This window comes from Narcine bancroftii, chromosome 6 (assembly GCF_036971445.1).
Source record: "Narcine bancroftii isolate sNarBan1 chromosome 6, sNarBan1.hap1, whole genome shotgun sequence".
Taxonomy (NCBI): Eukaryota; Metazoa; Chordata; class Chondrichthyes; order Torpediniformes; family Narcinidae; genus Narcine; species Narcine bancroftii.
In genome coordinates this window covers 197,192,749-197,217,613 of record NC_091474.1, presented here as the reverse complement: position 1 = coordinate 197,217,613, position 24,865 = coordinate 197,192,749, and the positions used below count along the sequence as shown (strand labels likewise).

Genomic DNA, 24,865 nt, shown 5'->3' with positions numbered 1-24,865 from the left:
CCTCAGAACGCAACAGAGGTGAGGAGTTTCCTGGGATTGGTCAATTTTTGTGCAAAGTTCATTCCTAATTTCGCTACAGTGGCAGAACCACTAAGGAAACTAACCAGGAAAGGTGTACCATTTCATTTTGGATCTGAGCAGAAGAAAGCGTTCACAGCGCTGAAGCAAAGCCTGACAGATGCAAAAACTCTTGGATATTACGATCCGGCGGCATCAACCAAAGTCATAGCGGATGCCAGCCTGGTTGGTTTAGGAGCCGTGTTGGTCCAGATGCATGATGGAGGACCAAGAATCATTGCCTATGCCAGCAGATCGTTATCAGATGTGGAAAGAAGATACTCTCAGACAGAGAAAGAAGCACTCGGACTTGTATGGGCCTGTGAGAGGTTCCATGCATATTTATACGGCATTGAATTTGAACTCATCACAGATCATAAGCCATTAGAGGTGATCTATGCACCTAGATCCAAACCATGTGCCAGAATAGAGAGATGGGTACTCAGACTACAACCCTACAAATATAAAGTAATCCACATTGCAGGGAAAACAAACATTGCTGATCCGCTGTCCAGATTGGTGAAGGATGGAGGTCCACAATCCAAGTCAGAATTGGGAACAGAAACAGAGAGCTTTGTACGCTTTGTAGCTATTCAGGCGACACCGAAAGCTGTGACTACGAAGGAGGTCGAGAGACAATCCGAACGTGATCCAGAACTCATGGAAGTAAGAGAATGCATACAGAGTGGACAATGGGACAAGTGTACTCACAAGGCTTACATTCCCATTAGAGACGAACTTTGTTGCATCGGACAGTGTGTATTGAGAGGTTGCAGATTGGTGATTCCGCAAAGATTGAGACCGAAGATTGTATCCTTAGCGCATGAAGGACACCTAGGCATTATTGGTACCAAGCAAAACCTCAGAACTAAGGTATGGTGGCCAAGTTGTGATAAAGACGCCGAGAAATTTGTTAAAACTTGTCACGAATGTCAAATCACAAGTAGGAGTAATCCGCCAGAACCGATCCGGAGTACGCAACTTCTGACAGGACCGTGGATCGACGTAGCTGTTGATTTTCTTGGACCTTTACCGACGGGTGAATCAATTATGGTAGTGATAGATTACTACAGCAGATACTATGAGTACATGGTGTTGAAGTCCACAACCACTGAAAAAACAATACAAGCGTTAGCAGAGATATTCGCAAGATATGGAGTACCTGTTACATTATACTCTGACAATGGTCCACAATTCATTTTCAGAGACATTTGCGGAATACATGAGGACCACAGGTATCCACCATCATAAAGTAACTCCGAAATGGCCGCAAGCCAATGGAGAAGTAGAGAGACAAAATCAGTCCATTGAAAAACGATTGAGGATTGCACACGCAGAAGGACAAAATTGGCAAGAAGCATTGCTATCTTATGTGGCTGACTATCGAGCAACGCTTCATGCAACCACTGGAAAAAGTCCTGCAGAAGCATTTTTTGGGAGAAAAATCCGCACAAAAATGCCAGAAATAAAGGAAATCCGAGACGACCAGGAGAAAGGTGCAGCAAAGCTGTACACAGATTCGAAACGTGGAGCCAAGTATTCAGACATCATGCCAGGAGATAATGTTCTAGTGAGGCATGAAACTGGTGGTAAGCTAGACACACCTTATTACCATCAACCCTATACTGTCGTATCCAGAAGTGGCAGTATGGTGACAGTCAAGTCTCCGACTGGAGTCCTGTATAAGAGAAATGTATCAGGTGTAAAAAGGTACCAGTCCAGAGATACATCGAGCGAAGAGGTTGAAAGGCCAATACGAGATGCTGAAACTGAGAGACCTGATGATGTTCCAGAGGCAGTTACCAGCACTCCTGATGAAGTGACTAGAGCGCCAGAAACACCCGAAGCCGTGGCGAGCAGTATTTCCGACGCCGAGAGTGAACAACCGAGAAGCGACGACAATATCGCAGGCAGGCCGAAACGAAACCGGAAAGTGCCCAAACGAAACGAAGACTTTGTGCCATAGTTTTAATAAGAACTTTGGGACAGTATTTTAATCTTATATCATAAAGTGCATGTATGAATGCTGTAGGAAGTAAATTTTATGTAGTTGAGTTTTAGTATTACCATTAGTTACAATGTTTGTAAGTTTCCGAGGTATATTGGTAAGTGAAGGTAAAGTTTATTTCTGCTTAAAGGAGGGATGTCATGATAATGAATATGTATGAGATGTACCGGAAGTCACGTGGTATGAGAGAGAGATAAGAACACAAGCAGGAGAACAAAGGAAATGGGAAAATAAAAAGACACTAAGAAGTTTACCTGATAAACTTGTGTTTAATGTTTTATTATCTTCACATTTCGGGCCACAAATGTGACAATTGGTAGCGCCTGTCTTCAGTTAATTGTTTCACAATATCAGCCTTTTGTGATTATTGACGGGCACCAGGCATCATGGTTAGCACAGAAATCATGGGCTGAAGAACGTGTTCATCATGATAACAAAGTAAATTAAAACAAATTCTCAGCAAACAAAGTTTGCAGCTCTTGTTTGAATTTTACCACAACTTTGCAAATTAGTTTATAACTGCATCCTAATATTTGATAAACTTAATTTTCAGTAAAATGGTGTAGAATTCACAGTCGAGCGAGTGTACTTACATTTTAATATATATATTGCACGTGAATACTAATCTGACAGGGAATCCAGTTTCTCAGTTTGTTTTGGGGAGAACATTTGAATGTTAACTTTGACGAGCATTGAATTGAACCGACTCGCGCTAAAATTGCATTGTTATTTTTCGGGGAGGGAAGCCTTGCACGAACTTGCATCCGCGCCCTTCCGAGCGGAGAACGATTTCGGGGAGGCCGGATGAGGAACGACCCGGAACCGTTTTAACCGGGCACTTGCGGCGCGACCTCGGCTTTCGTGGCGGAAACATTTCGAAGTTGCAGGGAAGCTCGGACAGAAGATTTGAGGGACAAGATACCGACAAACAGACGCGGGCGGGGGAGGGGGTGAGAGAGGAAAAATTGGGCGGAGAGTCCGGAGTGGAGGCGAGCGAGGAGATGGCTGGCAACTTCTGGCAGAGCTCGCATTAGTGAGTGTTTGATCGGAGAATGCGGCCTACGGCGCCCGGCGCAGAGAGCGGTGCCCTCATACCCCACTGGTCCACCCACCCAGACTGGCAACAGGAGGAGGTTCAGTGGGTGATGCCTACACCCAGACTGGCAACAGGAGTAGGTTCAGTGGGTGATGCCTACACCCAGACTGGCAACAGAAGGAGGTTCAGTGGGTGATGCCTACACCCAGACTGGCAACAGGAGTAGGTTCAGTGGGTGATGCCTACACCCAGACTGGCAACAGTAGGTTCGGTGGGTGATGCCTACACCCAGACTGGCAACAGGAGTAGGTTCGGTGGGTGATGCCTACTCCCAGACTGGCAACAGGAGTAGGTTCGGTGGGTGATGCCTACACCCAGCCTGGCAACAGGAGGAGGTTCAGTGGGTGATGCCTACACAGACTGGGAACAGGATTAGGTTCAGTGGGTGATGCCGATACCCAGACTGGCTACAGGAGTACGTTCATTGGGTGATGCCTACACCCAGACTGGCTACAGGAGGAGGTTCAGTGGGTGATGCCTACACCCAGACTGGCAACAGGAGGAGGTTCAGTGGGTGATGCCTACACCCAGACTGGCAACAGGAGTACGTTCAGTGGGTGATGCCTACACAGACTGTAAACAGGAGTAGGTTCAGTGGATGATGCCTACACTCAGTCTGGGAACAGGAGTAGGTTCAGTGGGTGATGCCTACACAGACTCGAAACAGGAGTAGGTTCAGTAGGTGATGCCTACACCCAGACTGGCAACAGGAGTAGGTTCAGTGGGTGATGCCTACACCCAGACTGGCAACAGTAGGTTCGGTGGGTGATGCCTACACCCAGACTGGCAACAGGAGTAGGTTCGGTGGGTGATGCCTACTCCCAGACTGGCAACAGGAGTAGGTTCGGTGGGTGATGCCTACACCCAGCCTGGCAACAGGAGGAGGTTCAGTGGGTGATGCCTACACAGACTGGGAACAGGATTAGGTTCAGTGGGTGATGCCGATACCCAGACTGGCTACAGGAGTACGTTCATTGGGTGATGCCTACACCCAGACTGGCTACAGGAGTACGTTCAGTGGGTGATGCCTACACCCAGACTGGCAACAGGAGGAGGTTCAGTGGGTGATGCCTACACCCAGACTGGCAACAGGAGTACGTTCAGTGGGTGATGCCTACACAGACTGTAAACAGGAGTAGGTTCAGTGGATGATGCCTACACTCAGTCCGGGAACAGGAGTAGGTTCAGTGGGTGATGCCTACACAGACTCGAAACAGGAGTAGGTTCAGTAGGTGATGCCTACACCCAGACTGGCAACAGGAGTAGGTTCAGTGGGTGATGCCTACACCCAGACTGGCAACAGGAGTAGGTTCAGTGGGTGATGCCGATACCCAGACTGGCTACAGGAGTACGTTCATTGGGTGATGCCTACACCCAGACTGGCTACAGGAGTACGTTCAGTGGGTGATGCCTACACCCAGACTGGCAACAGGAGGAGGTTCAGTGGGTGATGCCTACACCCAGACTGGCAACAGGAGTACGTTCAGTGGGTGATGCCTACACAGACTGTAAACAGGAGTAGGTTCAGTGGATGATGCCTACACTCAGTCTGGGAACAGGAGTAGGTTCAGTGGGTGATGCCTACACAGACTCGAAACAGGAGTAGGTTCAGTAGGTGATGCCTACACCCAGACTGGCAACAGGAGTAGGTTCAGTGGGTGATGCCTACACCCAGACTGGCAACAGGAGTAGGTTCAGTGGGTGATGCCTGCACCCAGCCTGGCTCGTTGTTCCATGGGTGATGCCTGGACCCAGCCTGGCTATAGTTATGAGTTCAATGAGTGATCCTGACATCCAGCCTAGGTAGTAAAGTGGGTGATCCTATACCCAGCCTCTGTATGAAAGTGTTCACCTGACCCAACCTCCCCCATCTTACATGTGCATGGGAAGGAGTTCAGTGATCGTACACCTGGCCCCACCCTTGTCCAATGTTGATGCCATCTGATTAACTGTGCATGTTCATCACACTGCCTTTCTTGTGATTTGGATACAAGAGGTGGTTTGCTTTGCTCCATCTTTATACCATTTTACCATTTTGATTAACAATTTTTTTAACCTTTACAATTCTGAACCATTACAATTCTGAAACAGACACAAATGGCCTTTATTTTCGTACATTTTCTATGATTAACTTTTTTATAGACCAATTTAATATTAGCTCCTCTTTCTGTTAAACTATTTAAATCTATAAAAGTTAGTCATGTATTTATTTGGCTTGGTTTAGAAAAGCAAGAAAAGATTAAGTGAAAATGAGTGTGAGTGATCCATGTTTTAATTTGGGGTGTGGTAGTGCACTCCAAACTTTAAGATCCATTTGAAAAAGTATTCCAAAAACCTATTTCATATTTGTTCTTTTCACTGGAATTGTCTGTAGTGATCACAAATGGAGTTTATGGCATTATGATCTGAATGATGCCATTAGGAACAAAAACACTTCTGAGACCATTTTCGAAGATTGACTGGTGACGTCTATATTCTTGTATAATATAAGAAACTTTAAAAATAAATGGTGTGTGATGGAATATTTGTAGGTGTATTTGGGAGATAAATTGGTAAAATTAGAGTAGGTTACATACATACACATTTTAAAACAGATATTTGAAATATTGAAGAATTCACATTCAGTAACTTTACAGAAACTATGGAGAATGCTGTGCACATTTCACAAGTAGGTGCTAATTAAAATGAAGTCATTAAAGTAACAAGCAGGAGACACTCTGGCTGTTAAAAGCTCTTTGCAAGGGTTTGGACAGAGTGCACAGAAAGGGCACTCCTGGGGTTTTGTTTACCTAAAGACAACAGCTTGACCAAGAAGACTAACTCCTATTGTTTGCTGGAGAAGGTCAGGGGTTTTGCAAGTGAGAAGTCACATGGGTTTTCTGGCAGTTGGAGAGAGAAAGAGACGGACAACTGAAACAAGCAGGAGAAGCTGGTTGGAACTGAAACAAACTCCAGAGTGGCAGATGGCTGGAAGTGCTATCTGTCTGATGTTTCTCTTGGAATAAGTGGAACTGAAAGAAACTCTGTGATAGCCTGAAAGAAAGAGGTTATCATCTGGAGAACCCTGATGGGGCAAGTTTCATCAGCAAGACATTGAGGTGACTGATGGTGGTACCTCAGTTGTGGGAATCCTGGAACAACAAATCTCTCTTTGCAAACCTCCAAAGAATCTTCTTGAGTGGTAAACATTAATTTTTCGAGCACCTGGTGAACGTTATACATATTAAATTCTGTGCACAGTATAAGAATTCCCTGCAACCAGTGAACTTGGAGGAATGAGAAGTATGAACCAAATAACTTTTCTTAAATTTACACACACATTACATAGACGTGCGCTTAGAATTAGAAGGGGATTAAGTTGGGTAGTTAAGTTAATAGAGTTAAGTTAAAGTTTGATTCTGCTTTCATGTTTATAGATGAGTAAGAACAACTTCTGTTTAAGTAACGTCTTGGTGAATGTCTATTGCTGCTGGGTTTTGGGGTCCTTTGTGCTGTTTATTTAGGTCTGAGATATAGCTTATAGTCATACTTGTAGAGAAATGTTTTTAAAGTTTAAAATATATTTTATTGCCCTTGTGTTTAATGCAGCTGTTAGCAGTAGACTTGTATTTGTACAGAAACTGAGAAAATCTAAGTTGACAATGTGTATCGGTGATTTCAGAGGTTATGGAAATTGGGTGTTATATACTAAAATAGAAAGATGCGGTGATGCGGGGAACCTTCAAGGATTAGACTGTGAAAAGTCTGATTCCATATCAGTATGAGAGAAATAGAGTTGCATTTTACAGGGCCTTTTGTGGCCTTGGTTCCCTTAAGGAGGCATAAGTAGTTGAGAGTGAAATGCAAATTTTACCAATTCAAAGGGGATAGGAATCCGCTGGGTTGTTGATAAATAGGCTTCTATAATAAAAGAAAATGATGCATTTAAAAAAGACTGTTCCTGGCTTAGAATGCCACAGAATGCATTACTGTCAGTGAAAAATTCTTAAGGGGGATAAAATATTGCAGCCAGTTTGTACCCATTACTTTCCCACAAATGTATAATGATAATTAACTAATAATATGATTTTGATATTGTTAATTTCCACATAAATTTTGACCAATACACTGGAGTATATTGTGATGGCATGTATGTACTCTGACACTGTCCTACTGTTCTTCTAAATTAATGCCATGGCATTTTTTCGAGTCCAGTTGTGAGAGTAGACAGTTTAATGTCTCATGCAAAATATCTATACTTTTATTTGATAGCGCATTCTCTGTACTTTGTAAAAATGTCAGCCTAGATTTTAGGACTATAGTGTTGATGCAGGAATTTCAGATTGCAGAAAGAGTAATTGTCAATTGAACCATGGTTAATAGTTTGAAGAAATGCTTGATCTGAAACATTATACAGAATGTTAATGTTGTAAAATATTCCACCAGTTTAAATTGTAGCATTAAAGAGTTATACAGCATAGAAACAAAAGTAATATCTGTCTAATGTGATAATGTGATCTAGGACAACCATAATTAAATCTGTATATAATTGGTTAATCTATAAAAAAAAGGAATAAAGATCTGATTCTAATCTACCCCCTCCCTCTAATCAATGTTACCTTGTAGAAAAAAAAGTAGCAACCTTTAGAAACTAGACAGAGAATTTCCAGAACATCCAAATTACTTAAATCTGCCATTCATGATGGTATTCTATCAAATGGCCCCACAACTTTTGAAATTGAAACTCTCTATCTATAATATTATATCTAATTTTCTCCAAGCTTAAATATGTCATTATGTTATTTCATTAAAATTTCTCATCTGGCTATCAACATGCTAAAAAGCTAGAACATTCTCTTGAGATACAGACTCAAGTATATCCAGTTCACCCAATAGCAAAATCGAAAATTTGGAAATGATAATTTCCCCATTCCTTTTAGTTTTTTGAAGATGGGCTTTATACATGGTTGTTTTTTCTTGTCATACATATAAGGAAATAACCAAATCTAATGAGTTAAAGAAAGATTTGGGAATGAAAATTGGTAAGGCTTGAAAAAAGTACGTAAATATAGGTAAGATGTTCATTTTAATTGAATTGATACATCCAATCATTGTAATAGAAAATTATGACCATCCCAATAATAATACTTTAATCTGATTAAGTAATACGAAGACATTTTCTTTCAATAAATTTTTGACTTTTTCTAATTGTAATACATGTGTCTAACTTTTTATCTGGGATTGTTGGGTTCAGAACCTGCAATTGTTCAGAATATTCTGGTTTTCAGAATAATTTTAAAGCATGTTTCAAAATTGCACAAAACAAGAGGTGTGGGGTGTTAAATTAATTTAGATAAATAAAGACCATAATATCACTAGCATTTTTTTTAAATTTTAAAGTAAAACTTCAAAACAAAACTGGCTCAGTCCCTCATCCCTGCCCCCGCCCTCACTTGCCTTTGGTGGAAAGGTGACCCTTGGCCCCGAGCACCTGGTGGGAGAGAAGTAGGCAGTTGTTGGCTCAATATGGGAGCAATAGCCGTCTTCCTTACCCATAATCCTTCATGCAGCTAGAACCACTCTGGTGCTATTTGAGCAGTTCCAGCAGCATGAAGGATTATGGGTAACGAAAATGGCTGTTGCTCCTGCATTGAACCGTCGCCAACTACCACTGTGAGTGTACTCCGGGCTCAGCACACTGCACCCCTACTGCCGCATCAGGAGTTAGATGTGGGGGGGGGGTGACTGACGGACGGCTGGGGCGGGTGACTGACAGATGGCTGAGGGCAGAGGGGTGTCTGGGAGCAGGATGGCAGGGGCTTGCAGCAAGGCAGTCGGGCATTTTCATTACTGAAAAAAGTGCCGGTGTTAGAAATCCCAGATAAAAGATTAGGCACCTTGGTATTGAAATTGGTCTTTCGGTAGTTTGAACGGAACATTTGGATACATTGAAAAAGATGCCTTTGTGGGTAATAGTTCACTCTTACAGAAATTTAATTTATAACCTGAAACTGACCAAATTGGGCAAGCAAAGTTAATATATTTGGTATTGAAACCTCTGGATTTGAAATAAAGAGCAATAGGTTATCTGCATAAAAAGATACCGGTACTTATGTTTAACTGCATTTCTATTTATTCCTTTAAATTCTCTAAACTGTCGGAAGATGGCAGGTAGAGGTTCCAATACTATTACAAAAAGCAAAGGACTTAAAGGGCATCCTTGTCACATTCCCCCATACAGCCTAAACATCTTCGATTGTTATGAATTAGAATTAATTTAAGTCATGAGCCATGAATGTAATAATTTAATCCATTTATTGAAAACTGGACCAAAATTAGCAAATAAATATTCCCATTCTTCCTGATCAAATGCTTTCTCAGTGTTTATTGAAAGAACACATTCTGTCATTGGGATGGAGGGTAAATGTATTATTCAATAATTGATGTATGCTGTAATAAGAATGACAATTTTTAATAAAACCAGTTTGGTCAGAATTGATCGAATATTTTCTAATCTATGCGCTAAAACTTTAGATAAAATCTTCATATCAACATTAGGTAATGAAATTGGTTTGATGAAGGGCCTTCAACCTGAAATGTTTATTTTGTTTGTCAATCCACAGATACTACCTCACCTACTTACTGTTTCCATCTTCTATTGTTTTTGATTCAGTTTCTTTTAATTTTCGATCTTTTACAGAATTTAGCTGACTGGTGGTCCCTCTAATGCCTATAAAATTATAATTTACCTTAAAATTTCTATACTATGTGATACATTTCACCTAATGTTGTCAATTTTAAACACTGAAGTTTGCTTGTTCTCTGTCAGTTTACAGTGGATCCTTGATAAGCAAGATGTGATGAAAGAGCGCCAGAAAGACTTGAAATTTCTGGCAGAGGAAGAATATTGGAAATTGCAAATATTTTTTGCTAATGGTAATTCTGTATTTTTTTTTAGTAATTATCATGAAAAAAATGTACACGTACTCCCTGACTTATGACTTACTTAACTTGTGTCCATCTACACATACAGCCGAATTTAAAATATATATATATATTTTATATATATAGATACATGAAAAATTTAAAATGTACACAGTTTATGTAAGAACCAAATTGTGCATACTTGTTTGTCGGCATCCTTGGGTCTATAGCTGGGTGTGGCCATTTTGATTCTTCTGTGGATCCTTGAGTCTTCGGTTGGCACATGTGCGGTGGGTTCGCATATTGGAGTTCAGATGGCGCATGCTCAGTGGGTTCGCATATTGGAGTTCAGTTGGTGCATGTGCAAGTTAAGGGCACGAATTCAATATTGTCATGACGCTCAACTCACGCGCATGTGCCAACAGAACTCCAATAAGCAAACCCACCATGCATGCACCAACCAAAGACTCGTGCATGCACACAGAAATCAAGATGGCCGTGCATGGCCCATGGACCATGGGACACCAACTACAAGGTAACTACACACATTTTGGCTTTTACATGCCCTGTATCCCTGTTATAGTTTGTCAAATACAACAAAAATCTACGATGAAAAAAAGATTTGATTTTTAAAAAGTTTGCTTTAAGACTTTATTACTCCCTTAGCATTGTCAAAATTCTGCTTGTTCCTTTCTGAGATACGACTGATCCCTTGGTCCCAATTATGTTCGTAAGTTGAGGACTACCTGGACATTTACAAGGACATGTATTTTGGGAAACTTTGAAAGATTTCCCATGTTTCTTTTTTCTGTCAGTTAACAACAGGAGTAAGAGAAGATCATTCTATCTTGCGAGCCTGTTTTTGCTATTTGCTATTTGTTAAATTGTGGCTGTTCCATTCATGACGCCATAACTACTATCTTGCTTTTTCCCTTGATTTCCTTCTTCAAATGTTGGTCAGTTTTTTTTCCTTGAATATATTCAAATTCACAACGACCTGTGATGCATATTACAAAAATTTGTGAGTCCTTGAGAGAAGAAATTCCTCCACTTACATCCTAAATAGCTATCCCCTTATTTTGAAACTCATTCCTTAGTTCTTGATTATCCCATTAGGGCAGGGGTTCCCAACCTTTTTGTTCCTCTGTACCCTTTGGACATTTTTATAGGTTCCCATGTACCCCTAAAAATTAAGGATTAAAAAAAAATGACATTGTGCAATCTGACTGCAGATTACAACACCATTTATTGTACAGTAGTGGTTATTCTCTCAGACCCAATGTACCCCCTGAAAAGAACAAATGTATCACAGGTTGGGAACCCCTGCATTAGGGGAAACATCCTTCAAGCGCACACCTTGTCAGTACCCCAAAGAGTCTTGTATTTCAATAAGATCACCTCTCATTCTTCTCTCAAACCTTCCTTGCTTCCATCAACTACATGTACACATCCTGCTGCCCAGAAAAGGCAGTCAATATATTGAAGGATGCACTCTCTTCTCCCCACCCTCAAACTGGGGAGAAGTTCAAGAGTGTGATTGAATTCAAACGCCAACAGGCTTAGACAATTTTGACCCTTCAGGTATCAGTCTTCCAAATGAGCCACATAGCTCTTTCTCTGTACTAATTGATATTCTTCACTGTAATACTATACTATAATTGCTCTCTTACTTTTGTATTTTGTTTGGCTTATCATTTATTTTCAAACTTTTTTTTCCCTATGCCATAGGGGTTCTATGATTAGTAAGGGATTACTTAAAGTGATATGTGTGTGTGTTATTGCTTGGGGGGTGGGGGGTGGGGGGGGGGGTGGGGGGGGGAGTTGAAAACCACTGTTGTAGACCCAATTGTTACTGAAATATTTTGCTTGAGAAAAATTGTCATTGGCCCATTTCCTTTGGAGTTATGAAACCATGCACATAACGAATCAATTGGATACGATTAAAACAGTGGTTTTCAAATTTTTTTTCCATTGACATACCACTTTAAGTAATTCTTACTAATCACAGAGCATGTATGACATAGGTGTAGCGGCTGCTACACAGATTGAAACTCACAATGACCACATTGGGGATTTCAACAAACTGCTTTATTCAAACTTCACACGCATCCCTTTAAAGACGGCGTGAGCTCCACCCCCACATCGGCGGTGATGTCACCACGCTTGCCCGAGGCGCGCGCTTTGCCCAAACCCACGCGGCATGGAGGTCCCCAATAGCACCATCTTCTCATGGCTGCCCCGTCGGTGCAGCAGTACAAGCGGGGCCGGTTCGCCAGGAGGATGTGCGCTGCCACACAACCCCTCCAGAACTGGCTTGTGCGTCTTACTGCCTGGGCAGCTGACCTCGTCGTTTCGGCTGGCCTGTCGCTACCGGTTGGCTAAGGTCCAGGTGTGCCACCCTGAGACAGTCGATTGTGAACAATTCCCTCTTGCCCTCAATGTCCAGGGTGAACGTCTTGCAGATACCGCTGCTGGTGCGCTGACCAGGTATCCTTTGACATAGCAAGGGCCTGAGTGAGCAGTTGGTGGTCGGTGAACATGGTGAATGACCTGCCCTCCAGGAAGTACCGGAAATGTCTGATGGCTAGGTACAGGACCAGGAGTTCCTTGTCGAAGGCGCTCTACTTCAGGTCCGGGGATCGGAGGTGCCTACTGAAGAAGGCGAGCGGGCACCACTGGCTGTTGACTGATTGCTCCAAGAAGCCCCCGACGGCTGTAGCCAACGCATCCACCGAGAGCATGATGTGAGCATCCGGCTACGGGTGGGCTAGAAGGGTGGCGCTCACCAGGACTTCTTTTGTCGCAATGAAAGCATTCTTGGCCTCTTCTGTCCATTCCAGGGCTTTGTTCTTCATGGTGATCAGTGTGAACAGCGGCAACGTGATGCGAGCCGCCCCTGGGATGAACCGATGATAGAAGTTAACCATGCTGACAAATTCCTGTAGGCCCTTGAGGGTATCGGGTTTCAGGAATTGGCTTATGGTTGTGACCTTCTCGGGTGCAGGGGTGGCTCTGTCCGCCAAGATGGTATGGCCCAGGAACTGCAGGGACTGCTTACCGAACTGGCACTTGGCCACGTTGACCGTGAGGCCGATCTCTGCCAAGCAGGTGAGCAGCATATAGAGATGGACCTTGTGTTCATCGTGGTCCCAACTGGCGATGAGGATATCATCGAGATAGATAAGTACGAAGTCCAAGTCTCTGCCCATCGCCTCCATCAGGCGTTGGAATGCCTGGGCCATATTCTTGAGGCCGAAGGGCATCCACAGGAACTCGAAGAGGCTGAACAGAGTAACAATTGCAGTCTTGCTGATGTCGTCGGGCTGGACCTGGAATTGGTGGTAACCCCATACCAGGTAGACATTCGAGAAAACCCGGACGCCATGCAAGTTGGCCATAAAGTCTTGTATGTGCGGGATGGGGTATCAGTCTGGCATGGTCATATCATTGAGGCGACGGTTGTCCCTGCATGGGTGCCAAACCCTGGAAGCCTTGGGGACCATGTGGAAGGGGGGAAACCCAAGGACTATCCGATCTGCGGACAATCCCCAGCTCCTGCAGTCGAGAGAACTCCTCCTTTGCCAGTTACAGCTCCTCAGGGGGCAACCGCCTGGCTTTGGCGTGGAGAGGGGGGAGGCCCTGGGTTGAGATGTGGTAGCAGATTCCATGTTGGGAAATGGCGGAAGTAAATTCTGATTGCAGGATGGAGGGGAACTTGTCGAGCATGTGAGAATACTCGTCCTTAGGGGCGCTGATGGAAGCTATCCCCGGGCCACACGTGTCTGGTGTAGAGGCGGATGGATTGGAAGATGCGGGCATTTACCATCCACTTGCCTTTGATGTCCACCAACAGGCTGAGTGCCCGGAAGAAATTGGCCCCCAACAGCGCTGGGCCCACCGAGGGCAGCACGAACATCAAGTGGAACTTGTCCTTGCTGATCTGGATCTGTGTGTTGCGTGTGCCAAAGGTCTTGATGTTGGATCCGTTGGCTGTCCATAAGGTTGGGCCCTGTACGCGGGTGCGGGCCTCGAGGGCAGTCGGGGGGAGCACGCTCAGTTCAGGTCCGGTGTCTACCAGGAAACGTTGGCTGCTGGATTTGTCAGTCACATGCAGGAGGCTGCTCGTGTGGCCAGCCGTTGCAGCCATTAACGGCGGCTGGCTGGGTTGTTTCCCTGGAATGTACAGGGTTGCTTGCACTTGCGGGCTTGAGTCCCCCCCAGCATTGATGGAAGAAACACCAGGTGGGGTGGTGTACTTCCTGTTTGTGCTTGGGGGGGGGGGTCTCTTACGGCTGACTGGGCCCTGGGTGGGCAACCTAGCTAAGGGTGGCCTCGTTTTCTCGCTTGGTCCGCCAGAGGACGTCTGCGCAGGCCGCGACTCGTCATGGGTCTGAGAAATCCCTATCTGCCAGCGGGAGTTGTATGTCCTCAGTCATTTGTTCGAGGAAAAATTTGTTGGAAAAAGAAGCAGGGTCCGTGGCCCTCTGCTAGCGCCAGCATTTCGTCCATGAGGGAAGATGGGGTTCTGTCTCCCAGGCCAACCAAGTGTAGGAGCCTGGAGTCGCGCTGTTGCGGGGAGAGGCCGAAGGTGCCGAGGAGGAGGTTTTTGAGAGTGAGATATTTACCTTCCTCTGGTGGGTTGTGGTCGTCTACCCTGGCTGCATTTCCTTCATCAAGCACACTCACGATGTGGTAGAACATCATGGTGTCTGATGTGATGTATCGGAGGCAAAACTGTGTTTTCGCCTGTCCGAACCAAGTGCGTGGGCGATGTGTCCTGAAGGGGGAAGTTTCACATGACCGTGTTTATTGCTGCAGAATCCATCTCTGGAGGGCAGAAAACCATCTTGGGCTCGTCAGGGTCACCATTGTAACGGCTACTACACAGATTGAAACTCACAACGACCACATTGGGGGTTTCATCGAACTGCTTTATTCAAACTTCGCGTAAGTCCCTATAAAGGCGGCATGAGCTCTGACCCCACATCGGCAGTGACGTCACCACGCTCGCCCGAGGCGTGCGCTTTGCCCAAACCCACATGGCAAAGAGGTCCCTGGCAGCGCCATCTGCTCACGGCTGCCCCGCTGGTGTGGTGGTACAAATGGGGCCAGTTCGCCACGAGGTGATTATTTAAAGTGGTATGTGGGTGAAAAGACAAAATTTGAAAACTACTGGGTTATATGTTTGTTAGCGTTGACTTGCTAGACTGCTCGAGGAAGAACCTTTCACACTGCAGCAAGTATAATATGACAAAAAATCCAAAATTTTGAGTATTCTCAGCCTTTCTTCATTCAATAATTGTTATCCAAGAAATCAATCTGGTGATCTGCGTCTAGTGCCAGCACATCTTCAATTACAGAGATCAGTACTCTTGTAATGCCTTGTAAAATTACATCAAAGCATCCTGAGTTTATTTTTACAATAAAAGCCCCAGATTTGCTCTGTACTAACTGCTAATATTTTTGGTTTTGAGTACTAGGATTCCCAGATCTCTTTGTACTCCAACACTTTGTGGTCCTACTCTGTTTATCTTCCTTTCAAATTTGATAACTTTACATTTGCTCAAATTGTCCTTCATTTGCTAACTTCATTTAGCCATCAATGGATTTAGATAGGTTACTTATGTCCTCATAACTTGATAACCACCCACATTTGAAAAAAGTAATCAAAATCATCAAGATAGTTTGTAGATGATCTTGTACTTGTTAGTACACCCATTTTGAAAATAATCAATTTATTCCAACATACTGGTTTCTGTTGGTTAACCAATGTTCTATTCATGTCAAGATATTGCTGCCAACCCCTTGCACTCTTTACATTGTACAGTTAACCTTCTAAGTACATCTTGTTAATAATTCTGGAAATCGAAATACACTGTATAAACTGGTTGCCTTTTATCCAGCCTATATATAACTTCCTCAAATAAGTGCAGCAAATTTATTAAATACAGTTTCCATTTGCAAAAAGCAAAATGTCTTAATTGGATTGTCTTGTGTTTTTTTTTCTGAATGACCTGCTATTATTTTATTAATAATGGATTCTAGCTATCTCTCTACCCTCCCCCCCACACATTTAAAAAAAAACTATGTTAGACTAACTGGCCAATACTTTCTGGTTTTCTCATTCCTTCTCTTGAATAGTGACATTGCATTTCCAGATTGACAATTCTCTGACCGCTCCTCAGAAGTCTGATAAATACTCTGATAGTGAATGCACTTCTTTTGAGGCACTTGGATACAGGTCATTAGGTTTGGAGACTTGGTGCCTCTTGTATTTCAAGTAAAATGTAAACACAGTGGCTATATTTAAATTTAGATATACAGCATGGCCATTTCAGCCCAGGAGCTCATACTGCCCAATTTACACCCAATTAATTAATACCCTGGTACCTTTTGAATAGTGGGTGGAAACAGAAGTCCCTGGGGAAAACCCATGCAAACACAGGGGGAACATACAAACTCCTTCAGACAGTGCAGGATTCGATGGCGCTGTAAAGGCATTACACTAACCCCCTACGTCAATACTTGCTTTAACTTTTCAAACTAGGCAATTTCCTTGAAGAGTACACTAAAACCTTGTCTTTATTAATCAAGTATATACCATTCTGCAAAACATATTGCTACATATGTGGGAAGGGAGTTTAAATTGTAAACTGTACCAAATGGGAAATTATAGTTGTTGAAATATATGTAGAAGTTACATCTTATAACTACTAATATAAATACAAGATTTAGGTTAAGATATATTGGTAAATCCAATTCAATTAAAAAAAAATGCCTAAAGGACAGAGTAAACTTTGAATAAACACTTTTTCTTGTAACACCAATAGTAATCCAAGCCCTGGGGGAGCACCTCAAATTGAGGCAGCAAGTTATTGCCACAGCAACAGTCTACTTCAAGAGATTCTATGCTAGGTAAGATTACTTTTTCATTTATTTTTATTCTAGACTATTCCATTATTATCAAGCACCAATTGTAATAAAACAGACTATTCTCACTTGTTGCTAAGACCTGCATTTATTTTCTTAATGTTCCTTTAGTGCCTACTTACATCAAGTTCATGTTAAGTTTATTGTCATCTGATTGCACAAGTACAACCCAATGAAACCGTGTTCTCTGGTCCTCGGTGCAAAACACGCAGTTATATAGTTAGACATAACACCCATACAGACAAACATATGGAGGACAAGTATTCTTATATATATAAATAAATACTGCTTCATAAATATGAGAGACTTGGATGGTTAGTGTGAACAGTTATTTTGGTCGTTCAGCATTCTCACTGCCTGTGAGAAGAAGCTGTTTGTCAGCCTAGTGGTGCTGACTCTGGTACTCCTGTATCTCTTTCCCAACAGGAACAGCTGAAAGATGCCGTGGAGTTGGGGTGGGGTGGGGTGGGTGGGTGTGGAACTCCAGTGATCCTCTCTGTTGCTTTTATGGTCCTGTGGATTGACATCTGATCCATTTCTCTGCAGCAACTGTACACTCTGTGATGCAGCCAGCCAGAACGCTCTTTTTTTTTTGAAAACTTTATTTATATTTAATAATAAATGATACATATAAAATACAATACAATACATATTTTAACCCATAAACCCCCCCCCCCCACCCCCATCCCTATTCCTCCTAGCCCACCCACCACTAAACTTCCCCACAAAAACGGAAAGAAGAAAAGGAAGATGGAGGAGAACAATTAAAGCAATACATTCAGGTATGTGTCACCATTTGGGACCACTCCACCCATCTATGGGATAATATTTTAACAATTAGAATGCATCCGATCCATGTACAGACTCCAAACTTTAACAAAAAAAGGATAATTATTTCATAAATTATATGTTATCTTCTCTAACGGGATACATGACTTCATCTCCACATGCCATCATTGAATATTCAATTTAATCTCATTCTCCCATGTAACTGCAAGACATTTCCTAGCTACTGCTAAGGTTTACCTCAAAAAAGCAATTTGAAATTTATCTAATTTTAACTCTAAAAACAATAATTTAATATTACCCAATAAAAAATATCATAGGGTCAAATGGAATTTTAAATTTAAACATAACTTGCCCAAAAAATTATTTAATTTTATTCCAAACAGGTTTAACCGTCTCACATTGCCAAACCAAATGTAAGAAGGTTCCTACTTCCTTATGACATCTAAAACATAAATCTGAAGTGACTTATTTAAATTTCTTCAATTTTTCCGGAGTTAAATATAATTGATGAATAAAATAATAATGAACCAATCTGTATTGCACATTCACAATTTTAGTCATACTATCTTCACATATCAACATCCACTCATCTGGGGAGATAAGACATTCCTAAGTCTTTCTCCCATTTCACTCTAGTTTTATCTACATTTGGCTTAGGCATTTTAACCTGCAATAAATTATACATGTTCGATATAAAACCTTTCCTACCACTATCAATAATTAAACTCTCAAATTTAGACCTAGAAAGGCACAAGGTATGCCCAAAATTATCTAACAATGAAGCTTTAACCTGATAATTATGTAAAAAGAGTATTCAAAGGTACATCATATTTCTCTCTCATTCTTTGAAAAGAAATAAAATATTCCTGCCTCATAACAATCTTCTGCCATTTTCACTCCTTTTTGTTCCCATAAATTCAAAAGTTGATTCGTGATCGTAAATGGTAAAAGCTAATTTTGAAACAAAGGTGTCTTAGCCGAAATTTTACCTTCTGTACCTAAAAGTTCATTCTTATTTGTCCATAACTCAAACAAGTGTTTCAATACCGATAAATTATAACTACGTAATAACTGAGAATTCCATCCATAAATAAATTGATCCATATTCTTTTCACCAATCTGAGATGATTCAACAGTAGCCCAAACCAAGGGGCTATCCACTTGAAACATCCTATTTATAAATTTTAACAGAGCTGATTTGTAATAATTTTGAAAATTAGGTAGCTATAAACCTCCCAATGCATATTTCCATGTTAGATTTGTAATGAAACTCTCACCATTTTATCTTTCCTCAGAAACTTTCTTACCAAAGAATTTAAAACCTTAAAAAAAAATTATAAGGTATCTTACACGGAATATATTGAAACAAATATTAAATTCGAGGAAAGATATTCATCTTTATGCAATTCACCCATCCCACCAATGTTATTGGTAAATCCTTCCACCTATTCAAGTCATCTTTAATTCTAGTCAGTAATGATAAATAATTCAATGCAAATAAATGATTATAATTATTATCAATAATAATACCAAAATATTTAATACAATTAGACCATCTAAACCACAATCTGTCTACATGACAAATAATCCATCTCTGCAAAGGCATAATTTCACTCTTCTCCCAATTTACTTTATAACCAGATAATGCTCCATACTGTTCGAAATATTCATGTAAGGTCTCCAAAGTCCATGAAGGATGTGTTAAATATATCAACACATCATCTGCAAACATATTTATCTTATATTCATTAGAATTCACCTTAATACGTGTTATAGCTTTATCTTGCCTAGTAATCTGCGTCAAAAATTCAATAACCAATGCAAACAGAGATGGTGACAAAGGACAATCCTGTCTAATTGATCTAGTCAATGTAAAAGGTAAAGATAGCTGACCATTTGTCACCACTCAAGCAGTGGGAATTTTATATAAAGCCTTAACCCAACCAGTAAAAATAGAAAGAAAAGAAAAATCCTATTTAAAATTAAAAAAAAAATACCCAATGGTATTACTTCCCCCAATTACGCGGGAGTGACAAATGCCACAAAGTGGCCAACGACTTCGGAAGGATCTACAGTTGGACCAACCCCATCAAACAGAACAATCAAAAAGAACACAGACATTATTTTCAAATATGAAACTCTTCTTCTAGATCACGGTTCACTTGATCATCATCAGTTCCAATATCAATAAACTGCCGAGATTCCATCTCTCGTTTACCATTCTTCCCCTTCAGAGTAGCAACAAGCTGCTGAGAAAACTTATTTCAGTTTTGGTCCTGTTTATTGTCAGGTAAAGAATTCGCAAATTCCACCAGAATACTCTTGATAGAGCTCAGATTCAGATTTATTGTCAGAGTACATACTCTGTAGGCGCAGCAGAATTACCTCTAATAAGTTGTGCAAAAAAAACAAAGAACTGTAAACAAACTGTAATACAGAGAAAACAAAAATCAATAAAGTGCACAAGTAAAAGTCCTTAAATGAGTCTCTGAATGCATTTGTTGTTGAGTCTGAAGGTGGAGGGATAGCCACTGTTCCTGAACCTGGTGGTGTGAGTCTTGTGGCACCAAGACCTCTTTCCTGATGGCAGCAGTGAGAACACAGCTTGTGCTGGCTGGTGAGGATCTTTGATGATTGCTGCTGCTCTCCGACCCGCAGTGCTCCCTGTAGATGTGCTCAGTAGTGGGGAGGACTTTGCCTGTGATGTCATGGGCTGTATTCACTACCTTTTGGAGGGCTTTACACTCAGGAGTATTGGTGTTTCCATACCAGACTGTGATGCAGCTGGTCAGCATACTTTCTACCACACCTCTATAGAAATTTGCCAGGGTTTCTGATGTTATATGAAACCTCTACAAACTTGTGAGGAAGTAAAGGCGCTGATGTGCTTTCTTCATGATGCCATTGGTGTGTTTGGTCTAGGAAAGATCCTCCGTGATGGTGACTCCCAAAAATTAAAATTAGCTCATCCACTCCACCTCTGAATTTCCCCCCAGTGATCACTGGATTGTATACCTTTGGCTTTCCTTTCTTGAAGTCAACAATCAGCTCCTTAGTTTTGCTGACATGATGCTGACTGGTAGCTTTGCCCACTTCAGTCTTCTCAGGAAGTGGTTGCTGTTGTGCCTTCCTGACAAATGAGGAGATGTTGTGTTGAGGTGTCAATGCGATTTTAGGTTAGGATGGTGAACAGGTGACAGGTGAACTACCATCTAAATGAAGTTTCTCTGCAATATTTGTTTTCACTTTCTTGTGCTTGGTGCTATGTGTCAATACATACAACATCACCATGATTATCATCAGGCATTATTTATTTTAACATAAAATATCAGTTATGCACATTGATAAAGACATTGCCTCATATTTGACATTTTTGTCAAGTGGGTGACTAGTTTTATTTTGTATGTTTCCTGATTTGCCAATGTATGTACAATTCTGCGATTAATTTTAAATTGTGATCTATGCTTTAGATTTATAGAGCCCAACTCGACCATGCCAACCAAATTTCCTACAATAAAATTCCTTTATTTTATTTTCAATTTATGGGTATACTTAGGGACATTCCGTAAAAAGCAAGGTGTATTTTTGTCACACTTTCTGGTACTTTATTTTCAAACACTTCAACCAATGAAATAATTTTGTCATTCAATCAGTGTTGTTATATCCAGTCCTCATTATTCTAACAAGGTTTAAAAACAAAAGTATGATAAATGACCTGAAAATATTGTTTTAGCGATCTTTCAATTTAATAAAAATTGCTCAGATAAATTCCTTTAAAAGGTGCTGGAAAGATGAGGGAAAATATTTGTTTTGATGCCTTATTTGAAAAAAAATGTTTTATGGCAAGATATATAAAAATATATTATGAGCAAAATCTTACCGAGATCTTTTGTTATGTTAGGTATTCATTGAAGAGTATAGATCCAGTATTGATGGCTCCAACTTGTGTGTTTTTAGCATCAAAAGTAGAGGTATTTCTATTTATTATTATTATTATTAATAAATTAACAAATAATTTTTGGTTTATTAATATTCAGAAAATAGAAGTACCATGAGAATGACTAGTTTCGAGAAAGATTTATTGAGTATGATATTCAGAAATTGTACCTGCATAGATTTTTGGAAAAATTTTAAGGAATATATAGCAATGCAAGAAGTAAAGGGAGTTGAGGTGAAACTAAAGGAGTTTTGACACTTGTGGACTTTGAAATAAACAGTGCATTATTGTGATGTTCTTGCAGAACAGTTGTAGTCCTTTTGTCACATATGGAGTAAAAGAAATGTAAAAATATTTAATCATAAAATATTTTTATAGTATCATGAAATCAGGCAAAGCCTGGTGTTTATTCAAGGAAGTATGCAAGGATAAAAGGATATTTCACATTTAGCAGTTGGATTCAGTGAATGATAAGAGCTCGTTCCCTCCAGCATTGTCAAAGTGGAAAGGTAAGTGATTTGGGAATACTGTATGTTATAAATTACCTTGAATATTTTGGATGATTTAATGGCACTGTTACAATGCTGTTACAACGGCAGCGATTGGGACCAGGTTCGAATACCACGTTGTCTGTAAGGAGTTTGTATATTCTCCCTATATCTGAGTGGATTTCCTAGTCTTCAAAAATGTACCAGGTATGTAGGTCATTTGGGTGTAATTGGGCAGAATCGGCTCGTGGGCCAAAACAAAGCCACAGCTGTCTCGATAAAGGATCATGACTCTAAACATTGACTGACCCATTCTACCCATGGAGATCCTCCAGCTTCTTGTTGTTTTCCAATGTTTTGTGGCATTATTTTAAGCAAGAAAGGTGATAGTTCAGATTAAACTATTTTCCCAAGTATTTTAAACATTACTCTTTGTAAGTACTTGCTGAAATAATGTTGCCAAATAATACTGAAAGAAGATTTTCTCCAGTTTATTGAAATAGTATTTGTTGAGTTTATCTTGAAAATTTTAGGTGTTCTTTGCTGTGGAAAATCATATTTCTGCATAGATAAGCAAATATAATATCTGGGGATTTTTATCCAAATTTATATACATTTTATTTGCATTTGACACATATTACAATTTGTATGCTTGATATCATAGAATACCTGCTGGAGTATTCTTGGCTAAGTAATATTGCGAAAGATAAATTAGTGCAATACAGTTGCTACAGATTTTTGAATATTTTATGAAGCGCCAAAGCAATATATGCATAAAATATACTTTCAATAAACTATAATTGACACTAATATTAGGAGCTATAGATACAGGAGAAAAATTAATTATTTCTGTTGTGTAAATTTATTGTAATTTAATTTCAACCACATTTGAGGGGGTAATTGAAAGTTGCAATCCTAATTTTTAAGACTCTGAAATTAAACCAAAATATGAAGTTCAATTTATTCTAACCTTGTGTTGTATTGAGTGGAACTTTTTGTTATAATCTACTCTTTTATTTTTAGGAATTTGGTGTGGTCTCAAACACGCGTTTGATTTCAGCTTCAACTTCTGTGTGTAAGTGCAAAGACTTGTTTTGTTATTTCTCAAAATGTTCTATCTTAAAATTATTATCATTATTCACTTAACAGAAGATAGGCAGAAGTCATGCTGCAGGCAACCTCGAGTTATGGGAGATGCGTTCCTTGAAAGCTGTGCCTATTGTGATATTTTTCTGTCAACCAAACCCATGTCATCTGTGTTAAGAAACTAGTTTAAAAAGTCTCCATGAAAGCAAATTGTAATTGGTACATCCAATTATTTTGTAGTGATTTGTGAATTCTGTAAGGGTGAATTTCCATTACCTGAATGGCTGTAGCGTGAGGATTGCCTGAACATGAAATTGTTGAATTATTTTGCCTTCATGAATAAAGGAAATTGTATAACTTGTTAACAGTAAATCTGGATCAGTGATTGAGGCAGCTACTTACATTGAATATATAGAATAATTGGCAGTTTCACATGCATATTTGTTGATTATAAGTTTAAAAATAGCTTTCACATCAAGAGACAATTTTAGACAATATTTGCTCCTATTTGTAAGCTGCAGTCCACAGAATGTTATAGGCCCATTTTTTTTTTAACCACTGTTCATATGAGACTTGCTGTTAATTCGCCCAAGAAGACCTCTTGTTAACTTCAGTAGAAATTTCTTTGGATCTCTTTTACTTAGAAGGTTTTTGGTACAATTTGTTACAGGTACCTTTTGCAGGTTTCTGAGTTAGCGGTTTACCATCTAGCAAAGGAAGATATGTTTATTGTTAGCGAAGACTGAGGTTAGTTTAAGGCATGAACAAATTGTTGATATTAAAATAATCAGTAGCTAGTGGTAAAGTAGATGTGGCCACTTAATGATGGATTTTTTTTTTAAACTTCCATAAATTTGAAGTTGTGTTTTGTTCACAATCTGTTCCTTATTTCGCAGCGTGGAAATGTTTTCACTTCAATTGTATTATCTTTGTGACACGTACAACTAACTTGACACTGTAGTTTTGAAATGGAAAGTTGTCTATGAGCCACTGAGGTTTATTTAAGTTTTCTTCTGAGGAATAATTTATTTTTTTGGGTATCTGCTTCAAAAGAGACATAGAAAATAGGAGCCTTTTGGTTTTTCACTACTACTCAGCACTATTATGATTGATGATCCCTTTAAGTATCCTGTTCCCACTTTCCCCTCCAACCCCTTGATCTTTTTAGCATCAGTCTTTGCCTTCACTACCTTAAGTTGGAAAGAATTTTGCAGGTTCATTACCATTTGGTGAAATTCATCCTGATCTCGGTTAGACATTCACATGCTCTCCTCTATCCAATGCATTTTGTACATCCTCAAAGACTCCATTAGGTTAGTTAAATATGACCTGCCTTTCCTGAAAGGAGGCTGCATCTGCTGATGAGATTATTTCTATCCAGATATCTTGTTATTTCATCTTCAATGATTCCTTCAAGCATTTTCCTAACTATGGACATTAAGCTAACTGGCCTATGGATACCTTTTTTCTAACCCCTTCAACAGGAGAGTTAAATTTGCTACTTTCCAATTCGCAGGGGCCTGCCCAAATGCCATACTTCCAATCCCTCCTGCTTCAATTGTGCACACCAA

The 24,865-nt window shown here is 40.5% G+C and overlaps 1 protein-coding gene across 2 annotated transcripts in view; it reads left to right on the top strand.

Moving 5' to 3' along the window:
* Window positions 1-2,907: 2,907 nt before the first annotated feature.
* Window positions 2,908-24,865, top strand: part of ccnc (cyclin C) — a 37,566-nt gene continuing 15,608 nt past the window's right edge. Inside the window, exons 1-5 of one of the 2 annotated variants that reach the window (XM_069887146.1) lie at window positions 2,908-3,098; window positions 9,970-10,076; window positions 16,895-16,979; window positions 21,685-21,754; window positions 23,232-23,283. In XM_069887146.1, the coding sequence (XP_069743247.1) occupies window positions 3,067-3,098; window positions 9,970-10,076; window positions 16,895-16,979; window positions 21,685-21,754; window positions 23,232-23,283 (346 nt within the window). In that variant the 5' untranslated portion in view covers window positions 2,908-3,066. Of the gene's footprint in view, window positions 3,099-9,969; window positions 10,077-16,893; window positions 16,980-17,695; window positions 17,777-21,684; window positions 21,755-23,231; window positions 23,284-24,865 lie in introns of those variants that run through there. The other variant, XM_069887145.1, reaches the window with a different exon arrangement.